This window comes from Bombina bombina, chromosome 4 (assembly GCF_027579735.1).
Source record: "Bombina bombina isolate aBomBom1 chromosome 4, aBomBom1.pri, whole genome shotgun sequence".
In the NCBI taxonomy this organism is placed as follows: domain Eukaryota; kingdom Metazoa; phylum Chordata; class Amphibia; order Anura; family Bombinatoridae; genus Bombina; species Bombina bombina.
Window position 1 is genome coordinate 1,156,832,358 of NC_069502.1, and position 20,938 is coordinate 1,156,853,295.

The 20,938-nt window shown below is 37.9% G+C and overlaps 1 protein-coding gene across 1 annotated transcript in view; it reads left to right on the plus strand.

Moving 5' to 3' along the window:
- The window catches only part of DNAH14 (dynein axonemal heavy chain 14), a 746,387-nt gene that overhangs the window by 475,892 nt on the left and 249,557 nt on the right, over positions 1 to 20,938 (plus strand). The window contains 3 exon segments of the mRNA XM_053712788.1: positions 6,765 to 6,935; positions 16,624 to 16,797; positions 17,734 to 17,820. Coding sequence (XP_053568763.1) covers positions 6,765 to 6,935; positions 16,624 to 16,797; positions 17,734 to 17,820 — 432 coding nt within the window.

A 20,938-nucleotide genomic window follows, 5' to 3' on the forward strand; every position in this document is an offset into this window, starting at 1 on the left:
TCCGTTGCAGGGTTCTCCATGGATCCTGACAAGCTGTCTGTAGTTCTGCAGTGGCCTCGCCCAGTTGGTCTTCGGTCTATTCAACGTTTTTTGGGCTTTGCCAATTACTATAGAAAGTTTATTAAAAACTTTTCTTCCTTGGTCAAACCTATCACAAACATGACCCGTAAAGAGAATGATCCACTCCATTAGTCACCTACTGTCATTAAGGCCTTTGATAGTCTTAAGACTGCCTTTGCTGCTGCTCCAATTCTGACTCATCCTAACCCTGTCCTGCCTTTCGTTCTTGAGTTCGATGCATCTGAGACTGGAGTAGGTGTCCTCTTGTCTCAAAGTCCTACGCCTGACAGTTCCTTGCATCCGTGCGGTTTCTTCTTTAAGAAATTGTCTCCAGCGGAGTGCAATTATGAAATTTGCGACAGGGAATTACTGGCCATAATTTTGGGATTCAAGGAATGGAGGCATCTTCTCGAGGGTACTAGCGTACCAGTGCTCATTCTTACTGACCACAAGAATTTAACTTATCTATCCGAAGCAAAATGTTTGTCGCCCCGACAGGCCAGATGGGCGCTATTTTTGTCTTGGTTTAATTATGTGGTCTCCTACCTGCCTGGTAGTAAGAATGTTAGGGCTGATGCCCTCTCTCGAAAATTTTTGCCTCTGTCCAAGGAGGAGTCTGTACCTACTCCAGTTATACCTCCTGACCATATTTTGGCTATCATACGTACTAATTTGACTTCTCCCTTGGGGGAGGAGATCCTGGCTGCACAAACCAATGCACCTCCTGAGAAACCTAGTGGTAAGTGCTTTGTTCCTGAGAATCTTCAAACTAAACTTTTGCACACTTACCACTATCCTAAAGCCGCAGGTCACCCGGGCGAGAACCAAATGATTTGGTCTGTCACTCGACAATTCTGGTGGCCAGGTCTTCATTCTGATGTTGCTGCGTATGTTGCCTCCTGCTCAGTTTGTGCACAGAATAAGACTCCTTGACATCTTCCTGTGGGTCTTCTTCAATCTATTGCTAATGGTGAGCATCCTTGGACATATCTTTCCATGGACTTCATTGTCGAGCTCCCTGTTTCCAGTGGCAATACTGTTATCCTTATGGTGGTTGACCGTTTTTCTAAAATGTCACACATTGCATTCCCTTGAAGAAGCTGCCTACCGCTCAGGAGCTTGCTTCAATGTTTGCCTAGGAGGTCTTCCGTTTACATGGGTTACCCAAGGAGATAGTGTCGGACCGGGGTAGCCAGTTTGTCTCCAGATTTTGGCGTTCCTTTTGTGCTCAAATGGGGATCCAGCTTTCATTCTCCTTGGCATATCACCCTCAATCCAATGGGGCTGTGGAACGGTCTAATCAAGCTCTGGAGTAGTTCCTCCGTTGCTATGTCTCAGATCACCACAATAATTGGTCTGAACTGTTACCTTGGGCAGAGTTTGCTCGTAATAGTGCTATTAATGCTTCCTCCCAGTTGTCCCCGTTCATAGCGAATTATGGGTTTCAACCATCCTTGTTGCCCGATTAATTCATGTCTCAAGGTATTCCGGCTTTGGAGGAGCATCTCCGGCAACTCCTTTCCACGTGGGTGCAGATTCAGGATTGCCTTCATCATTCTATGCAGCGCCAAAAGTTCCAGGCTGATCGTAGGCATCTGCCCGCGGCTTCCTACCAGGTTGGTGAGAGGGTTTGGCTGTCCTCCCGCAACTTGAACCTTTGTGTGCCTTCCAATAAACTGGCTCCCCGTTATGTTGATCCTATTCGAATACTCCGATGGGTCAGTCCTGTGGCCTACGCTCTTGACCTTACTCCTGCAATGCGCATCTCCAATGTTTTTCATGTCTCCCTTTTGAAACCATTTGTTTGTAATCGGTTTACCACTGTGTTGCTTCGTCCCCGTCCTATCTCTGTTGACAACCATGAAGAATATGAGGTCAGCAGCATTATTGACTCTCGTATGTCCAGGAGCCGTGTGCAGTATTTGTTTATCTGGAGGGGCTACGGTCCGGAGGAGCGTTCATGGGTTTCCTCCTCTGATGTTCATGCTCCCGCCCTCCTCCGTGCCTTCCATGCCCGTTTCCCCAATAAGCCTTTTGTTCTCCTATGGGTAAGGGGTCGTTGAGGGGAGGGAACTGTCAGGGTTTTTTCCCTGCTTTGTTTGCCATGTGCTGCTGGCAGCCATTTTACTCACCTCTCTTGCTGAGTCTGGTGCAGAATGTGTGATGCTGCTCATTTCCTGCACGCCCTTTTATGGCCAGACTGGTGTACATCATCCATGTGAGACAGGTTGCAGTCTCAGAATGGTGATGTCATCACTTATTATTTAAAAGGCCTCTGTTCAGTATGCTTTGCCAGGGCCGGACTGGGAAATCAGACCAGCCCTGGAAAATTGTATAGACCGGCCCAGCCACGCCCCCTCCATCCCAATCACGCCCCCTCCATCCCAACCACGCCCCCTCCATCCCAACCACGCCCCCTCCAGCCCAGCCAACTATGCTCTCTAGCCTCCAATTAAACTCACGCTCCACCTGATTATCTTAATATGAATACAACCTATTCATATTAAATTAAAAAAATAAAACAAATACATGAAAAATATTTGCCTACAAGTCATAATTGTTATATATATATATATATATATATATATATATATATATAATTTCAGTAATAAACTTATTAGGACTTATTAACATAGGTTCTTATAACATGGAGCTCTAATTAAAACAGCTATAAAAGGGATTGTCAGAACATTATATTTTATAAGGTGAAAATAAAATACAATAGAACAGTTTTTTTGTTATTGATCAATTATAATCAACTAATTATGCTTTACTCAATGCAGCTGAAATTCCAGCACTCACCCTGGCTGCGCTGCTGCTGCTTCCTACCCTTGGGCTGTTTGTTGCTTTAGGATCTGGGTAACAAAAGAAGCTTGTGTCCTGCAAGCTGGGATTTACTGAGAAGCTACAGATCAGGGGATCAGTTAGGGAAGGAAAAGGGAATATTGTGTAAAAGTCATAGGCAGGTATTTAATGTGTTGGCACAGAAACAAATCCCCTGTGTTTCGCTCTAAAATGTGTGTAAAATGTCTTCAGCGTCTTTAACCCCTCAAAGGTCATGGATATGTTTTGCAGATTCTAAAAGGCAGGGGTAAGTCTATTAGTTGCTCTCATGCAGCATGCTCTGGGGGGGAAAGGTCACTGTCAGTATATGTCTTCTACTAGTCCTGTACTGGAGTCTGGACTTCACACAGTAGGTCACTAACTTGTATATCACTTGAGAGATGAATTTGTTGTGTGGTGATCTAAGTTCTGTCCTGACCGACCAAGATGTTTGCCTCTGCTAGTGCTCAGTGCAGTGCTGCTCTGCTTTTTTGCTGCTGGCCTCAGTGACCTGCTGCTGCCTTCTGCCCAGTGCCCAATAAATTACTTACCAACTAATTTGCCGTCCTGAAGTTCCCGCCGTCGGCCCACCTCTGAGGTGAGGTCTCTTCAGAGTCAGACTCAATTCAGTCCCTGTGGACGGTTTGGACCCTGGCTGCAGTGCTCCCACTGTCTGTCTGCTGTCCACACGTAACCCCACGTGCCGTGGCCTGGCTCACTCCTGACTGATGACAAGATGCAGTCGCTCCTAGGCTGAGGCTCCCGCTCCCTCCACTATCTATGTCACGTGGTGCTGGTGAGACAGAGGCAGTCAACTCTCGTGACATCACACAGCCGCCGGCCCGGGCGGGCCCGCCCCACCTGCTGACCTGGCTCACATATGATGATCCTCCGAGTCCTCCTCCCTGGCAGCCCAGCGGCAGCCAGTGTGGCTCAGGCCCTCCCCTGGCCCTCAGTGTGAGTGACACTACAGACAGACTGAGACTGTGACTGTGTGAGACGAGACAGACACAGACTCAGTCACTGTCTGAGTGAAACAATTATTTATGATTCTCAAGGCAATCCGCACCGGCACCGCTTTGGCTATAAGGGCTATATAAGTGATTCGTGACAGTGACACCGATCATGAACTGACAGTCACACAGTGAGTGACTGAGGAGTAAAGTTTACAGTTTAGTTGCGGAGACTAGTCACTGTCAGAATGAGGCAGCAGCGGTCGGATGGAGTCTGGAGAGGGGGTTAATAAGTGGTTACACAAGTTAGAAGTTTAATAATAATAATAACAATTTTTACTACACGGATGCTGCAGCAGTGGGGAGGAGGGGACTATACTAACTGTGTGTATAAGGGACTAACTGACTGGTGTGGATACCTTACCGACGGGCACGGCTGCAATTTAGCAAAGCTGCAATAATTTATACAGCAGCCAGGCTGAGGCCAGCCAGCCCAGCTGAGCTGCCGGCCGGCGGCCCACCGGGATTTTTCCCGGTATCCCGGCTGCCCAATCTAGCCCTGTGCTTTGCCCTTGCATTGTCTCAGACCTGTTTGTGAGTTCTAGTTCCTGTGTATTACCTGGCTGTCTGACGTCCCTCCTGGTTCCTAATCCCTGGCTTGTTCCTGACTCTGCTGTTCTCCTTGTTCCTGATTCCGGCTTGTCTGACTACTCGCTTTGGTTCCTGACTTGGCTCTATTGACTATTCACTTTGGCTCCTGACTCGGCTCGTCTGACTACCAGCTCTGGCTTTGACTCCTGGCTTGTTATTTGACTTGTGGACTTTTTTATTATTTTTTGTTATTAATAAAGGTGCGATTATTTTTGCACTTCTCGTCTCTGTCTGATTCCTGGCACCCTGACATAACCACACAATGCAGCATTCAACCAAATTTACTGTGATACAAACAAGGGTGACATTGGTCCCTCACCTACAACCACACAATGCATGCCTTCAACCAAATATACTGTGATACAAACAAGGGTGACATTGGTCCCTCACCTACAACCACACAATGCATGCCTTCACCCAAATATACTGTGATACAAACAAGGGTGACATTGGTCCCTCACCTACAACCACACAATGCATGCCTTCAACCAAATATACTGTGATACAAACAAGGGTGACATTGGTCCCTCACCTACAACCACACAATGCATGCCTTCAACCAAATATACTGTGATACAAACAAGGGTGACATAGGTCCCTAACCTACAACCACACAATGCATGCCTTCAACCAAATATACTGTGATACAAACAACGGTGACATTGGTCCCTCACCTACAACCACACAATGCATGCCTTCAACCAAATATACTGTAATATAAACAAGGGTTACATAGGCATTTTGTAATTTCCCTAGACACATACAAAACACAGAAATGGACTGCACTCTCAACCCAGACCAGGTAGGTACACATCTCATAACCCTGCAAAACTCACAGCCCTTGGCACTCAGACATCTGCTATTAGTGATTTAAACACAACACAGAAAATCTGGCACTCTCTGGTAAGTACAGAGCTAAAGTAAAAGAGAAATAGAAGAGTTAGTTTTGATCCAGCTGTGTACTGTAATGTGCCTGACATTTTACCTAGCACATAATTCATGCCCCCACTATCCTACCTCTGGACGCCCATGTGTGTATATATATATATATATATATATATATATATATATATATATATATATATATATATATATATATATTTGTGTGTGTGTATTTGTATTTGTGTATGTATATATGTGTATATGTATGTACATATGTATTTGTTTGTATGTGTGCACAATAATATGTACAAACACATACATACCTTGTCCGATACCATATTCCTTTACATCATTGTTAAAACACTTAAATTAATATAACACATTTATTACATTTAATATGTATATATGTGTGTGAACTTCATTATATTATATAAAATACATATATATATATACATATATATATATATATATATATATATATATACACACACACACACACCAAATCCCCAGGACCAGGGTGCAGGGTAAAGAAAGACTGCACTCTCTGGATTTAACAATTTTGTAGTGCGCTTCATAGAAGCCTATTAGGTGAGAGATGTAGAGAGGTGTCCATAATTTTTTTTTAGAAGTGGTATAAAAAATATAGAATTTTACATATTTATATATCAATATAGATGTACAGATTCATTATACATTTTATATAATATATTTATTTATAACACCCCCACCATTTTTTCACTCAAAAGCAAGCGTATAGTGCTATAGACTATTGGCATCTTTTACATAAAACGTGATATTTAGATAGTTTGAAAGATGGATTTCATTTTGAGCAGAAAGAGACATTGTTTTAATGACCTCCACCTTTTATGACTCTATACCTAGTGTATAATGGGTCTAGAATTTTTTACCACATACTGTCTAAAGGTTCAAGTGGTCCTTCATTTAAAAGAAGCTCCAGTGCAGAAAAGCACTACTGGGAGCTACCTAACCACACATGTTAAGCCAATGACAAGAGGCATATGTATGTAGCCACCAATCACAAGCTAGCACCCAAAATAATCTAGTAATTCTAATAACACAAGTAAAATTGGCTGCTGTATCTAGCCATGTTTTCCTGAACACTTATGAGTTACACATGCTGCAGGGTTTGCAGGGAGGAACATGTATTGTGCTGTTCATCAGCACTATTCATGTGATGTCCAGAGGCACAATACATGTTCCGCCCTGCTAACCCTGCAGCATGTGTAACTCATAAGTGTCCAGTAAAACATGGCCAAGGTGGCAACCCTAGCTGTATCTAAAAAATAAAAGTATAAATGTAACTTTTCTGAGGGTTAGCAAAGGAGTAGTTTTCCTGTAGTACTGACAGTTACTCAGTATTATATTTTTCTGCAGGTGCTGCAAGGATTGCTTCAGTCCAGTGAATCAGTTATTGTAACAAAGGAAGCTGCTGCCCAGCTGTTTGTGCATGAGGCAACGCGAGTGTTTTGTGATCGTCTCATAGAAAGCAAAGACAGATCATTATTCTATCAGTTTCTGTCAGATGAGTTGCATAATTATTTCAAGGTAAACAGAAGTAATGTGTTGTTTTTTTTTTTAATCAAGCTTTATTAAGGTAAAATAAAACAATATGATCAAAGAGATTCATTGAAAAGTTGGTAAGCCTAGGGTTGAATATCTCTCTTTGGAATAGAGCAAGTGTTGAAATGTTTTTAATTAAAAATTATTACATCATTATTCAATCATACACCAAAGAGTAAATGGTTACAAATATCCACACTCTCCTAAGAAGTAAAGTTGTTTTCTACAATGCATATCTATGACGTGTGTAATATGAACCCACTGAACTGTTAGAAAAAGCTAAAATGAAGATTCTTATTAATCAAAAAAAAAAAAAACAGTTTATTTTCCTGTGATATGCAGCCAGTACTTCATGCCATCCTTATTAGAGTAAATGTTCTTTATACATGTCTAAACAAGGCCATTTTTTCTGCCATTTTACTTGACTGCAGAGTAAATTAATGGAGATGATTCAGAGACTTTTAGATAGAGGTTATCCTCCAAAGCTAATTGAGAAAGAAATCTAAGATGTTTTTACAGATCCCTAGAGATGATTTGCTTAGACCAGGCAAACCTAAAAGTAATTTGGAAAGACTTACATTTGTTTCAGAATGTTCAAAACTAAGTCACTTGATTTTTAAAATTCTAAGGAAACATTGGCATCTTTTAGTTAAGTGTAATCCAAATGTAAAGGAATTATAACAATTACCTATGCCAACATATAGACGTAGCCATAGTTTGTATGATGTACTAAAGCTGATATTGGCCCTTTAAAATCATTGCAACAATCTTTTATTACTTCTATAAACTTGGGATATTTCTCTTGTCTAGGATGTAACAATTGCAATTTGATAATTAAAAGGCCTTATTTTTGTCCATCCACATACTGTCCACAAATATTACATTCGGCATCATTACACTTGTGAAACTGTTTTTGCTATATAATTAATTTAATGTCCCTGTGGGTTTATCTATGTGGGTGAAACCACTAGACGCATCTAGGACCGTAATGAACACAAGAGTAATATCCAATGTAAGGTGTTGTTTGTTCCAGTTGCATATCATTTTCTGACAGCTGGGCATAATGCAAGTCAACTACGTTTTTGAATCACTGATCAGGTTAAGACACTGGGACGTGGAGGAAATAGGAAATTGCTTTTAAAACAATGTAAAGCATTTTTGATATTTAAACTTGATACATTAGGACCAAGAGGGATGAATAGAGAGATTAATCGGTCCCTCTTTTAGTTATTGGTTCAGGGAGTAGTTATGTGTTAATTCTAGCTGAGATTTTATTTTCAGAATTTATATATATATATATATATATATATATATATATATATATATATATATATATATATATATATATATAAAACCACTAGGTCGTGTGGGTTTTGTATAAGGAACTTTTTTTATTAGAGATAAGATAAGAGGATGCTCCAATAGTGAAGTATGTCACAAACTACCCAAAAATAGAAGCAAGTATGTGCAATATACTCACAAATACGTTGCACTCAGCAGTGCAAATGGAGCAGGCTGAACTATCAGAGCCGTCCAGCTGACTCGCAAACCGACTACAGCATACACTGCAGGAGCCGCCGTCCATGTTGAAACTAGTGGATAGCACCAATGAGGTTTCTGAAGCTGAGATACTCAATCAGAAGGAGGAACCAATATTCCACCCCCAGAGGATAATCAAATGCTGACGATCAAAAGTTAAAATACAGTTTATTCACAACGCGTTTCTCAGTACATGACTGTTTCATCAGGTGATAACCAACATATATAAAACGTGAGCTTAAATACCTGACATCCTCGGCGTGTTTCCCAAGTGACTGTGCATGTCCACAAGGTGTATCTCTATTAGGGGCTATAATTGGATAGAAATGCAAGTCCGTGAACGTAAATCATTGGACTGTATAATAGGATTGATGTGTTTACTCACCAATAGTAACGAATATTCAAAATAGCCATACGTGTCCCATGCAAAATATAGCAACACAACGAACCATTAGTCTGGAATGACACAATTCACTAGAAATTATCAGATCGGCTACTTAGTGTCGAGAGTTACACCCTAAGGATAATAAAATCTTCATATTCTATACATCACTGGGTGAACAAGCCCATGGATGTCACTAACTACATTCACATGTAATCTTTAAAAAAAGTCCTTTAAAAAGTTCCTTTAAGAAAAAAGATACATCATGGTATTCTAATCCTCAAATATATCTATACAATTACAATCTACAAATATACATAAATACACCACATATACTCCAACATGTAAATACAGAGTACATAGTAGCAAATTACAAACAGTGAACAAATCTCAAATGAACAAGACAAAACCATCAAATCAATAAATTAATCATTAAATGCCACCATATCAATATTTTCATTCAGACCATATGGTGACAAAGTCTGCAACTTAAAAATCCAATAAGTTTCTCTTTGCCTGAGTCTCGTATATCTATTTACCCCCCAGTACTTAAGTTTTATTATTAGATCTTTTTAAGGGTAAATGTTGTTAAGAGCTATAAATAGAAGGTGATAATGTCAATATCACATGATGAAAGGAGTTTTCCCCAGAATGTTGTTTATACCTTTGGATCTCCATGTTATTTTAATAAAGGGATCATTTCAACATTTTTATTTTCTTATGCAGAGTAAATTGGCACATTATATGTTTGCTCTTATTGTCTCTCCTTAATCGAGGAAATATTACTATTAGCTTTAGCATGTACAATGTATGTCCCTTTATCGCCTGGACTCCACCGAATGTACTATATAAAAAGTTTGTTACTAGAAGCCAAGTAGGTGAAAGCACTTTGTTACAGTGAGAAGGGTATAATTACTGATTTGTGTGTGTTACTGGCAGACAAAGGAGAAAAACACTGCTCAGTTGGGAAAAATATTAATGACATTTTATAATAGAGCCTGAACTAGAGTTTTTGGTAGGCAATCTGTATTATCCCATCTGTTTACCCCAACCCTGTTTACCCATTGGTTTCAGTGTTTCTGTTATGGACAGCTGACAACCCTACCTAGATTTAAATGTGAATATTTTGCCTCCTCCAGTGCTGCCAAAGTCCATAGAAACTAATAACAAAGCAGATGCTCTATTGTATTAATGTATTGATAAATAAAAACTAAAAACAATACATTCAATTTTTTCTTTTGACAAATATACTTCTGGATTAATAAATTAGTTTTGTAAGAGTATTTTAAATAAACTCATCCCAAGAGCTTGCAGCAATTCTCTCCCTTTATACCACTGAAATTAAAATGGCCGCCTTCAATATGTAGATAGGTATTTGCTGTGAGTAAGAAACAGCACCAAAGGGCAGTATTTTTGTACCTAATTAAGTTTTATATAACTGGTAGGACACAATCCCCAACAAACTGAATAGCAATATATGTGGTATTGCAATAATACATTACTGTACAATTATTCCTATAGATCAGTGATTTTTAACCTTTTTTTTTCCGTTGCACACTTTTTTACATTAAATTAAATTAAATTTAAAAAAAATGACACATTGTAGCCTAATACAGCATATATAATATACACATATACACAAACACACACATACTGTATGTATTGTGCTGTTATGCCATGCCTCCTACAAACTACCCCTGCACTGGGAGTAAAAAACAAGCAAAGTTTAAAAAATGTCACACTGTTGTCAGTCTGCCGTGGCACACCTGAGGATCTCTCACGGCACACTAGTGTGCCACGGCACACTGGTTGAAAAACACTGCTATAGATAAGGGCCATATTATACAGGATTAGCACAAAAATACAAGAGTTATGGAGCATTAATATCTCTGTTGCACTATCATACTACTTACTCTTTTGTGCTGTTATTAAATGTAAATGGTTATTACGTATCATGCATATGTTAGTATGGTGACACTACACTAATCATCTTGGATAGTATTAATATATAAACACTAAAATTATTCATGCACTGCTCTGGTAAAACATTTCCCCTTAGTGGAGTTTTTATTTAGTTCTTTGCTATACACATTTCATGTTAATTGTACAAATATAAACCTGCATCCTTGTCAGAAACGTGCACTATATGGCAGCAGTTTTGCAAGACTACTTTTAATAATGTTACACATTTGCATGAGTATGCTGCCATTTAGTGCTTCAGACACATGCATGCGGCCTACCTCAGTATGCTTTTAAACAACGAATACCAGGAGAAGGAAGCAGATTTGATAATACGAGTAAATTGGAAACGTTTTTTAAATTGAATGTTCTGTCTTAATTATAAAAGAAAAAATTCAGTTTCATGTCCCTTTAATTTAACCTCAATTCATTTATTTATATACCATTTAAATGTGTATTTGAAAGCACAATAGCAAGTGATAATAGATTTTACCACTTTACCAGGTTTTCAAAAGTGTTAAAAGACAAAGCAGTATTTCAGATTGTTCGCCAGACTAAAATTTAACTGACAACTAAAATGAGTGAAGATAATCTTGCTTCTACAGCTTTGTGCTTTCCATTGATATAGGGTAAAGTATAAAGTATTAAGTATAGGGTATTCTATATAGGAAGCGTGCACATAAAAAATACTTGTAATATAAATACATGTAGTAATATATTTTGTTTTACTAAGTGTGTGCAAAATAACGCACTACACTCGATCTGGCCCTAACTGTGATTTATTTATTTACTCCCCTATTGTTTTTTTGTTTTTTTTTTACTCAAGTAAATAATAAATAAAAATATTAATGCTAGTTAAAAGGACCATTTACATTATTGGTTAAAATTCTATATCTTCTATATCATTTGTGTCCATATTAACTTTCATTCACCATTGTCCATTGCGCATGCAATAGCTGGTCTCCCATATTACAAGTCGCTGCAGTGTAGCTATAACGCAAGCGTTTTAGCCTGTAATGCAACGATCCATTCCGCATTTAAAAAATGACTTTTGAGTGCAGGATTTTCATACTGCTGTGTTACAGGTTATGCGGTCCGGCTAAAATGCTTGCATTATAGCCTATACCGCCTTGATCCATTCCACGATCTGAGACCAGTAGTTATGGATTTTGCGAAACAAAAATGTTTCACAAAACTCATAACTAAATTGTTACAAAGTACACTACACCCATAAACTACCTATTAACCCCTAAACCGCCACCCTCCCGCATCGCAAATACTATATTAAACTTATTAACATCTAATCCGCCGCCCACCCACATAGCCAGCACTATATAAAGCTATTAACCCCTAAACCGCCGGCCCCAACATCGCTAATACTAAACTAAACCTATTAACCCCTAAACCGCCGGCCCCCCACATTGCAAATCACTAAATTAAACTATTAACCCCTAAACATAACACCCCCTAACTTTAAATTCAATTTACAATATAACTATCTTAAAATAAATAAAAACTCACCTGGGAAATAAAAAATTAAACTATAAATAAAAGTAACATAACTATTTTAATAAAATAAACTACAAATAAAAAACCTAAATTACAAGATTAAAATAACCTAACACTACAAAAAATAAAAAAAATAAAAAATTACAAATTTAAAAAAAAACTAAAACTACGAAAAAATAAATAAAATCTAACATTACCAAAAAATTAAAACACTAAAATTACAGAAAATAAAAAAATACTAAGATTACAAAAAATAATAAACTAAATTATCCAAAATAATACAAATTACACCTAATCTAATAGCCCTATAAAACCAAAAAAGCCACCCCCTAATCTAACAATAAACTACCAATAGCCCTTAAAAGGGCCTTGTATAGGGCATTGCCCTAAGTGAATCAGCTCTTTTACCTTAAAAAATTACTAAGTCCCCCCTAAAAGTAAAACAACCAACCCCCCAAAATAAAAAAAAACCTAACTCTAAAAAATCCTAAACTACCCATTACCCCAAAAGGGGCATTTTTATGGGCATTACCCTTAAAAAGGCATTCAGCTCTTTTACTGCCCATTAAAATAAAATAGCCCTAATCTAAAAAAAAACAAAAAACTAACACTAACCCCAGGAAATCTACTCACAGTTCCTGAAGTCCGGACATCCATCTTCATCCAGGCGACGACATCTTCCTCCATCGCGGGGGCATCTTCTATCTTCATCCCGGTGGCACGGAGCTGTCCAGGACCGGCGGCAACATCCAGCATGAAACGTCCTCTTAATGCGATCAACCGCCGCACACTGAAGCTTGAATGCAAGGTACCCCTTTTATTTTTGGGGTACCGTTGCATTCCTATTGGCTGAAAATTCAAATCAGCCAATAGGATGAGAGCTGACTAAATCCTATTGGCTGTTCAAATCATGTTTGAACAGCCAATATGTTAGGGTTCCAGGCTAGACCTCCTATGCCTTTATGCATTACCTTATCTCCCAGCATTTGTGGATGACCATCTGGGACTCAGGAGATTGATGGGGCCTGTCACCATTTTGTGGGTGGAGCTGTGTTGGGGGTGGGACCAATTGTGGGTGTGTCTGGTTGGTCAGTGGGTGTGTCTGGGCAGTTTGTGGGTGTGTCTGGATGCTTTGTGGGTGGGGCTAAGACAAATTGTGCAAATAGGGACATATGACTATGTCAGAGGGACAGCAGGGCAGAGCTCAGACTCATGGTCTGTCCCTCTTAAATAGGGAAAGTTGGGAGGTTTGCATTACAAATACGGAGGAGAAAAAAGTGTGGGACAGTCAAGAGGGCTAAATCTTATTGTTGTGTTAAGTGTGTTATTGTGTTTTTGTCAGCCAGAGAGGTATAATTATGTGTTTGTATGTTACTGGCAGACAAGGGGTAAAATGACTGCTCCATTGTGAAAAAATTGCATAGTTGGATCAAGAATGGAGGCTAAAGTAGAGTATTTGGGGAGTGGGGGGTAGCATTGTGTCACCTGTCACACACAAATTGTCCAGTATTTTTGAGGAGGGCAACTGACAATCCTAGCAACATAAATGCTTATTTAATTATTTTATAGCTACTCTTTGTATGTATGAAATGTAAACAAAATAATATTTGTTCCATGAGATTTTTAGTTGCTTATTATAGAAAAGTACAGTTAATTATTCTCAAATTCTGCTTATTTTAGAAAAGTCATCTAACATAATTATAGACCTTTAAAAGTATCGACCCTAGAGATTAGAAAAACAAACACACACTTTTGGTTACAACCTTTATTAAAATTTTAATAAGAATTTGCATTTTTTCATGTGTTGGTTTTTTATATTTTTCAAGTAAATTTAGACATAAAATGGACATATAATAATTCATTTTAATCTACTGAGTCTGCTGACCCCCCCCCCTCTCAAAACAATATGTAGTTTGTGTTGGTTTCTCACTAAAACTGTCTTTCAGTAGTCATTAATGTTGAAACACTTGAAAGTGATGCAGCATAGCTGTAAAAAGCTGACTAAAAAATATCACCTGAACATCTTTATGTAAAAAAGAAAGATATTTTACCTCAAAAGTTCCTCAGTAGCCACATCCCATTGTAAAGGACTTCTAAGCAGCAAATCAGTATGTTTGTCCCGGGACAGCTAAGGGGTTGAGCTTACGTGCACACTCATCTTATTTCCCTATTCAGGTTAAAGGAAGCTTACTTTGAAATCTCATGAGAGTTAAGTGAAATCTCATGAGATCACAGTAAAAGAGTTCATGACCTCAGCACTGTTGATGCTGATTGGCTGCAGTTCATTGCTTCATTTTTTAAAAATGTTTTTTACCTGCAGCTGGGAGCAGCTGAGTATAACTTTTTACACAGAACTTACTCTGCTGAGCTGAGGAAATTGTGAGGTAAAATATCTTCCTTTTTTACATAGAGATGCTCAGGTGATATTTTCCTGTCAGCTCTTTACAGTTATACTGCATCAGTTTCAAGTGATTTAGCATATGAGTATTATGTCCCTTTAAATATGACCAGCATCTAAAAGCTCCAAAACAGCTCAGCACAGGGGTATGAAATGGCTCAGCGGCTAAAGCTGTTTAAAGAAACATGAAACCCAAATATTTTTTTTTATGATTCAGACAGAGCATACAATATTTAAAAAGCTTCCAAGTTACTTCTATTAGCAAATTTGTTTTTGTTCTCATTATATTCTTTGTTGAAGAGATACCTAGGTAGGCATCTGGAGCAATACATGGCAGGAAATAGTGCTGCCATCTAGTGTTCTTGCAAATGGATAACATGCTTGCAAAATTGCTGCCATATAGTGCTCCAGACACGTGCACACTCCTGAACTTGCGTCTCTGCTTTTCAACAAAAGATACCAAGAGAATAAAGACAATTTGATAATAGAAGTAAAAATTAGAAAGTTGTTTAGAATTGCATGTTCTATCCCTTTACAAAATGCCTGTGCACAACTGTTCCGAGGAGCAGATTAATAACTCCCACAGCTCTGTTCGACCCAGATTACAAGTTGTGCGCTATACACACAGCGCAAAATTGAGCCATACTGCTATTTCTATGCCGCCGGTATTACAAGTCACCCTAAAATGTTTCGACTTTGCGTGCTCATGCACTTATTCCCCCCCATAGAGATCAATAGTGAAAAAATGTAGGAAAAAAACTAACACCTGCGATTGAGAAATGACGATTGCATTAACGCATTCCCCATTCAAGTCTATGGAGAAAAGAAAGTCTTGTAAAAACCTAAAACCCTAAAATAAACCCCTAGTCATTATAATAACCCCTAAACCGCCGTTCCCCCACATCGCCAACACTAAATAAACCTATTAACCCCTAAACTGCCATCCCCCCACATTGCAACACTAAATTAAGCTATTAACCTCTAAACCGCCAACCCCCCACATTGCAACTCCCTAAATAAACATATGAACCCCTAAACCTAACACCCCTAACTTTAAATTAAAGTTGCAATATAACTACCTTAACATAAATAAAAAAAGTACCTATGAAATAAAAAAAACTAAGCTTAAACTATAAATAATACTATTTAAAAAAATGAAAGATACCAAAAATTAAAAACCTAAATTACAAAATGAAATAGATATTCCTTATCTAATACTCCGTTTAAAATAAAAAGCCACCCCCAAAATAACAAAACTCCCTAATCTATAAATAAACTACAAATAGCCCTTAAAGGGGCCTTTTGTAGGGCATTGCCGTAAGTTTAACAGCTCTTTTACCCCAAAAAACTACAAAGTCCCCCCTAACAGTACAACCCCCCCCACCCATCCAACCCCCCAAAATAAAAAAGACCTAACAAAAAAATTAACTAATCTACCCATTGCCCCTAAATGGGCATTGCCATAAAAAGGGCAATCAGCTCTTTTACTGCCCATGAAAATAAAAAAAAATCCCTAATCTAAAAAAAAAACACCCCAAAAAAACAAACACAAAAAAACTAATAATAACCACAAGAAATGTACTCACCATTACTGAAGTCCGGACATCCATCTTCTTCCAGGCTATCAAGTAGCTGACCATTCCAAACTCAAAGGCCATTTTTTAGCGGTAAAACCGTACAGCACTACTTGTAACCTGTGTCTTCATGAGCAGTTGAATTCCTTCACAAGCATATGTCAGCACAAGAAGCATATCTTACATCAAAACTGCCTTTTTAAAAAACGTTTCTCATGTTGATGTGAAAGATGAGTGATTAATTTATATTTTATCAAGAAGAGTGAAAAAAAACCCCAAACTAAAACACTACTCTCTTTAATTTTTCACCAGATCTCATGGCCCAGGGAGAAACTGATGTCGGAGCCTGTGCTTTTTGTAGACTTTTTGGAAATGAACACATCTGTAAAAAACAGAATTTACCAACCAGTCAACAATTATAAACAGCTGATATCCAGACTGGAAGAGTATAGCATGAGAATGAAAATGAGTTCAGCTCATATCAGGGTGAGTGTGGACATTTACACAATATATTTACTATTCTGCCTGATAAAATATTATTCATATAGAATAAGCACCTGTATGTGTATGTATATATATATATATATATATATATATATATATATATATATATATATGTTTATACAGTATGTATGTATATATTTATAATATATGTGTGTGTGTGTGAGAACGCGATTTCATTCTTTCTAGAATAAAAATGACATTAAAATATATATAATTAAATATTTCATACTGGCGTTACTTCTTTCCTCCGCCCCTTCCTTTACATTTCTGTAGTGTTGTAATGAATAGAGTGATCACACCAGCTATTTACCAGTGTGCACCTGGCATCCGCTACACAGGTAGATGGAATGCTAATGTCACTCAGTGCAACTCCAATGTAAACAGTGAATTATTAGCTTAGTGCTATCCCAGAAGAACTAAGCACAGTTAGTTGGTCCTTCTGATTGGCTATGACTCCTGAGTGCATGTTCATTCTGTATAAAAATGTTTTTCATCTGTGGCAGTTCCAGCAATCTATTAATGAGGGGTGAACACTGAGTCAAAAAAGAATGTAGGAGGATTTGGCTTGGGTGGGGTCTCTGGTTTATTGTGGGAGGGGCTGGGTGGTTCAGGGGCATGTTAATGGATTAGGGGTGTGGCTATGTTATCTGGGGTTGTGGCTAGTAGGTAGGAAGTAGTATTTTTCCTCCTCCTCAGAACAATCCGTGTCATAGAAACATAGATTTTGACGGCAGATAAGAGCCATAGGTCCAGCAAGTCTGCCCGATATTTCCTTAAAGTATAAACTTATCTAAAAGTCAACCAAAAAGTTATGGGGATTGCACCCCCTTCATAGAAAAGACATTTCCTATAATCTATATGGAACCAAAACATGCATTTATTTTAAATTATGTATGTGCTGTCTGCTTTTTTCCCAAGGACACTTGTGTATTCTTTAAAGAAGCGATTCAGCACATCACAAGAGCCGCCCGAGTCTTTAGGCAACCTGGAGGACACATGATGCTGGTAAGACAAGATGAGGAAGATAATAATTAAATCATTTCCTGTAATATTTCGTTATTTATCTGTGTGATAATGATAAGATAAAAAAAATGCAAAATTACCTCCTTCTTTATTTTTTTTCATGTCCTCGGTTCTGAAGTTTGTAATATTTAATGGTTCTTGCAAGATCTTAAATGTAATTTTCTTCTTACATTATAAAGTCTAGAAATTAATTTAGAACCTGAGCACCATCTAGTGGTCTTATATATAACAACAGTCTGATTTTCTATCATCTTTGAAAAAGCAGAAATGTAAGTTTTGGAGCTGGCCCATTTTTGGTTCAGCACCCTGGGTAGCCCTTGCTAATTGGTGGCTACATTTTAGCCACCAATCAGCAAGCGCTATCCAGGTGTTGAACCAAAGATGGTCCGACTCATGAGCTTTATATTCCTGCTTTTTAAAATAGAGATGTCAAGAGAACGAAGAAGAATTACTCTCTGAGCCGTCGCAGAGCTGTCGCTAGCATTCTCCCAACTTGAGGGAGATCTGGGGGCTCCCGCCCGCTCCTACCCCGTCGATCGGGCCTGTATAGTGACAGGCATCGCCAGGGCTTCACGTTTTGCGTGGTGACGTCACACGCAATGACGTGATGATGTCACCGCACAACTTTATTAAAAAAAGACAATGACAAGTATAGGGAAAGGGGCATGCTGGGAAAAAAAAAGTTAACAAAATTAAAAAACCCTCAAATAAGCTTAGCACCCAGGTAGGAAAGTGCTTAGCACTCAAATGGCTAAGAAGAATGACCCATTTTATGAACATTAAACAATACAAACACACTAAAAAGAATGTTAGCATTAATGTCCATTTTTAACATTATATTTAATCTCCTTAAAGGAGTAATATATAACAAAAGTCTTGCTCAGGAGCTGCAGTAAATTGCATTTCAGAAGCACAACACAATTGGTGAGCCTATTAGGAATTACATATAGATGTACCTACCAATAAATGCAGGTCATGCTCATGAGTTACAATGCTTGCGACTTTCAAGTATGTGTTTAACCCCATTGTGGAAATGAAATACATTAGGTCATTTTACACTGCAAACTTTAAAATTGAGCTAAAATTCTTTATTTAATTTGTTTGGTGTAAAATTCTTACAACTTCTGTTCTGCTGCAGGGTTATACACATCTTTATTTGTTATTTATAGTGCTATGTGTGTTAAGTGTAGAGCAGCCTTCATTTTCATTTAGAGGTTAGCAACTTTGTAGTTTTTAGAAGACAATTAGCATCTCTGAATATGTTGCTTAGCAACTGTAATCCGATGGCATGCCACCTTCACCTGTGATATACCTATGTATTGTAAAGAGCACTTTTTCCTTGACCACTTTAAGGTCATTATGTTAAAATGGAAAACAGGTGGATTTTTATGCAGGATTTTAGCTGTATTCAAACTAAAATTACATTATCATACAATGTATGAACCCATTTAAATATTTAAATATATGTAATTAGTTTTACATATTTTTGAGACAACTGCACCTGTTATAATAATATAAAGGGACATTTTTATCAGAGGTTAACATTAGTTAAATACATTACTAACTTTAGTGTTCCTATATAAACATTTAGCATCCGGCTAAACCTATGGCTAGACATCCTTTTCTTTTATTCTTGTAGACAGAAACAAGAGTGAGCCTTGTGTCATTTTCATTATGTGCTTTTTCTATTTTTAGTAACTATAGATGGGGTAATTCTGTAATGATCATTAACTACAAGCAGGCTTTTCATTAGCACAAGACGACATGAAGTTTAGCATGAAAGGGGGCAAAGCAGAGTGAGAAAAAGAATTAATGATTTTTCTAATCCATAATTGATATATTTTTTTTGTTCAGAGAACAAAACGTCTTAGTTAACTGATCTCGTTATGAGAAACTGCAGCTTCTGGGCATTTTTAGGACTAGATTACAAGTGGAGCGCTAATTTATTGTGTGCCGGCAAACGGGCAAATTTACCCCTTTGTGGACGCGTGATAAATAAATCACATTGTGGTTGTGATATTAAAATGTCATTGAAGACAGTAGTGGTGACTTTATAGGTTTTCCAAAGTTTTCCAAAGTTTTGTAAAACTAAAAAGTTGCAGCTACTGTCTTCCATGACAAAATATTCTTCCTAAAAAAAGATACCAAAAGCACACACAAAAAAACTAAAAAACACGACTTAAAATACATATAAATAAAACATTTTATATACATGTATAATATCCTCACATTTCACAGCTCCTATAGGTGTATTATTGATGTCCTAGTTTCTCTATTTTATCCACCACCACCACCACCCCTACACTGTTAACCTCCTTACTACTAACCCACAAGACCATGAACCTAAGACACCCCAAGATAAAAGTCCTAAAAAACTAAAACAAAAAAGCCCCCCTAAAAAAAAACTATACTAAAGCAGTAGAATAATAACCATAATCACACAATTACACTTAATTGTTTTATAATAGTTACATTGCTTTCATCTGTGTCTTGAAAAACAAAAGTAACGTAAAAAAAAAAGCCCCCCCCTACAAACCCCTATCCTAAAAATAAAATTAAAAAAAGGCTATACTAAAACTAAAGTCCCCATAAAAAAAAACCTAACAGTAAACCTGAACCCAAAGTTTTTATTACTCACCATCTGAAGTGTTCTCTTCTTTTCTTGATCCGATATAATCCAAATAGGCAAAGAGGGTAATCCAAAAACCAGAAACGGTAATCGAAAAAGTCAAAGGCTCTTCTTCTTTTCTCTTGTAAGGTGTATCCAGTCCACGGATCATCCATTACTTGTGGGATATTCTCATTCCCAACAGGAAGTTGCAAGAGGACACCCACAGCAGAGCTGTTATATAGCTCCTCCCCTAACTGCCATATCCAGTCATTCTCTTGCAACTCTCAACACGCATGGAGGTAGTAAGAGAGAGTGGTGAAATATAGTTAATTTTTTATCTTCAATCAAAAGTTTGTTATTTTAAATGGTACCGGAGTTGTACTATTTTATCCCAGGCAGTAAATAGAAGAAGAATCTGCCTGAGTTTTCTATGATATTAGCAGGTTGTAACTAAGAACCATTGCTGTTCTCACATATGTCTGAGGAGAG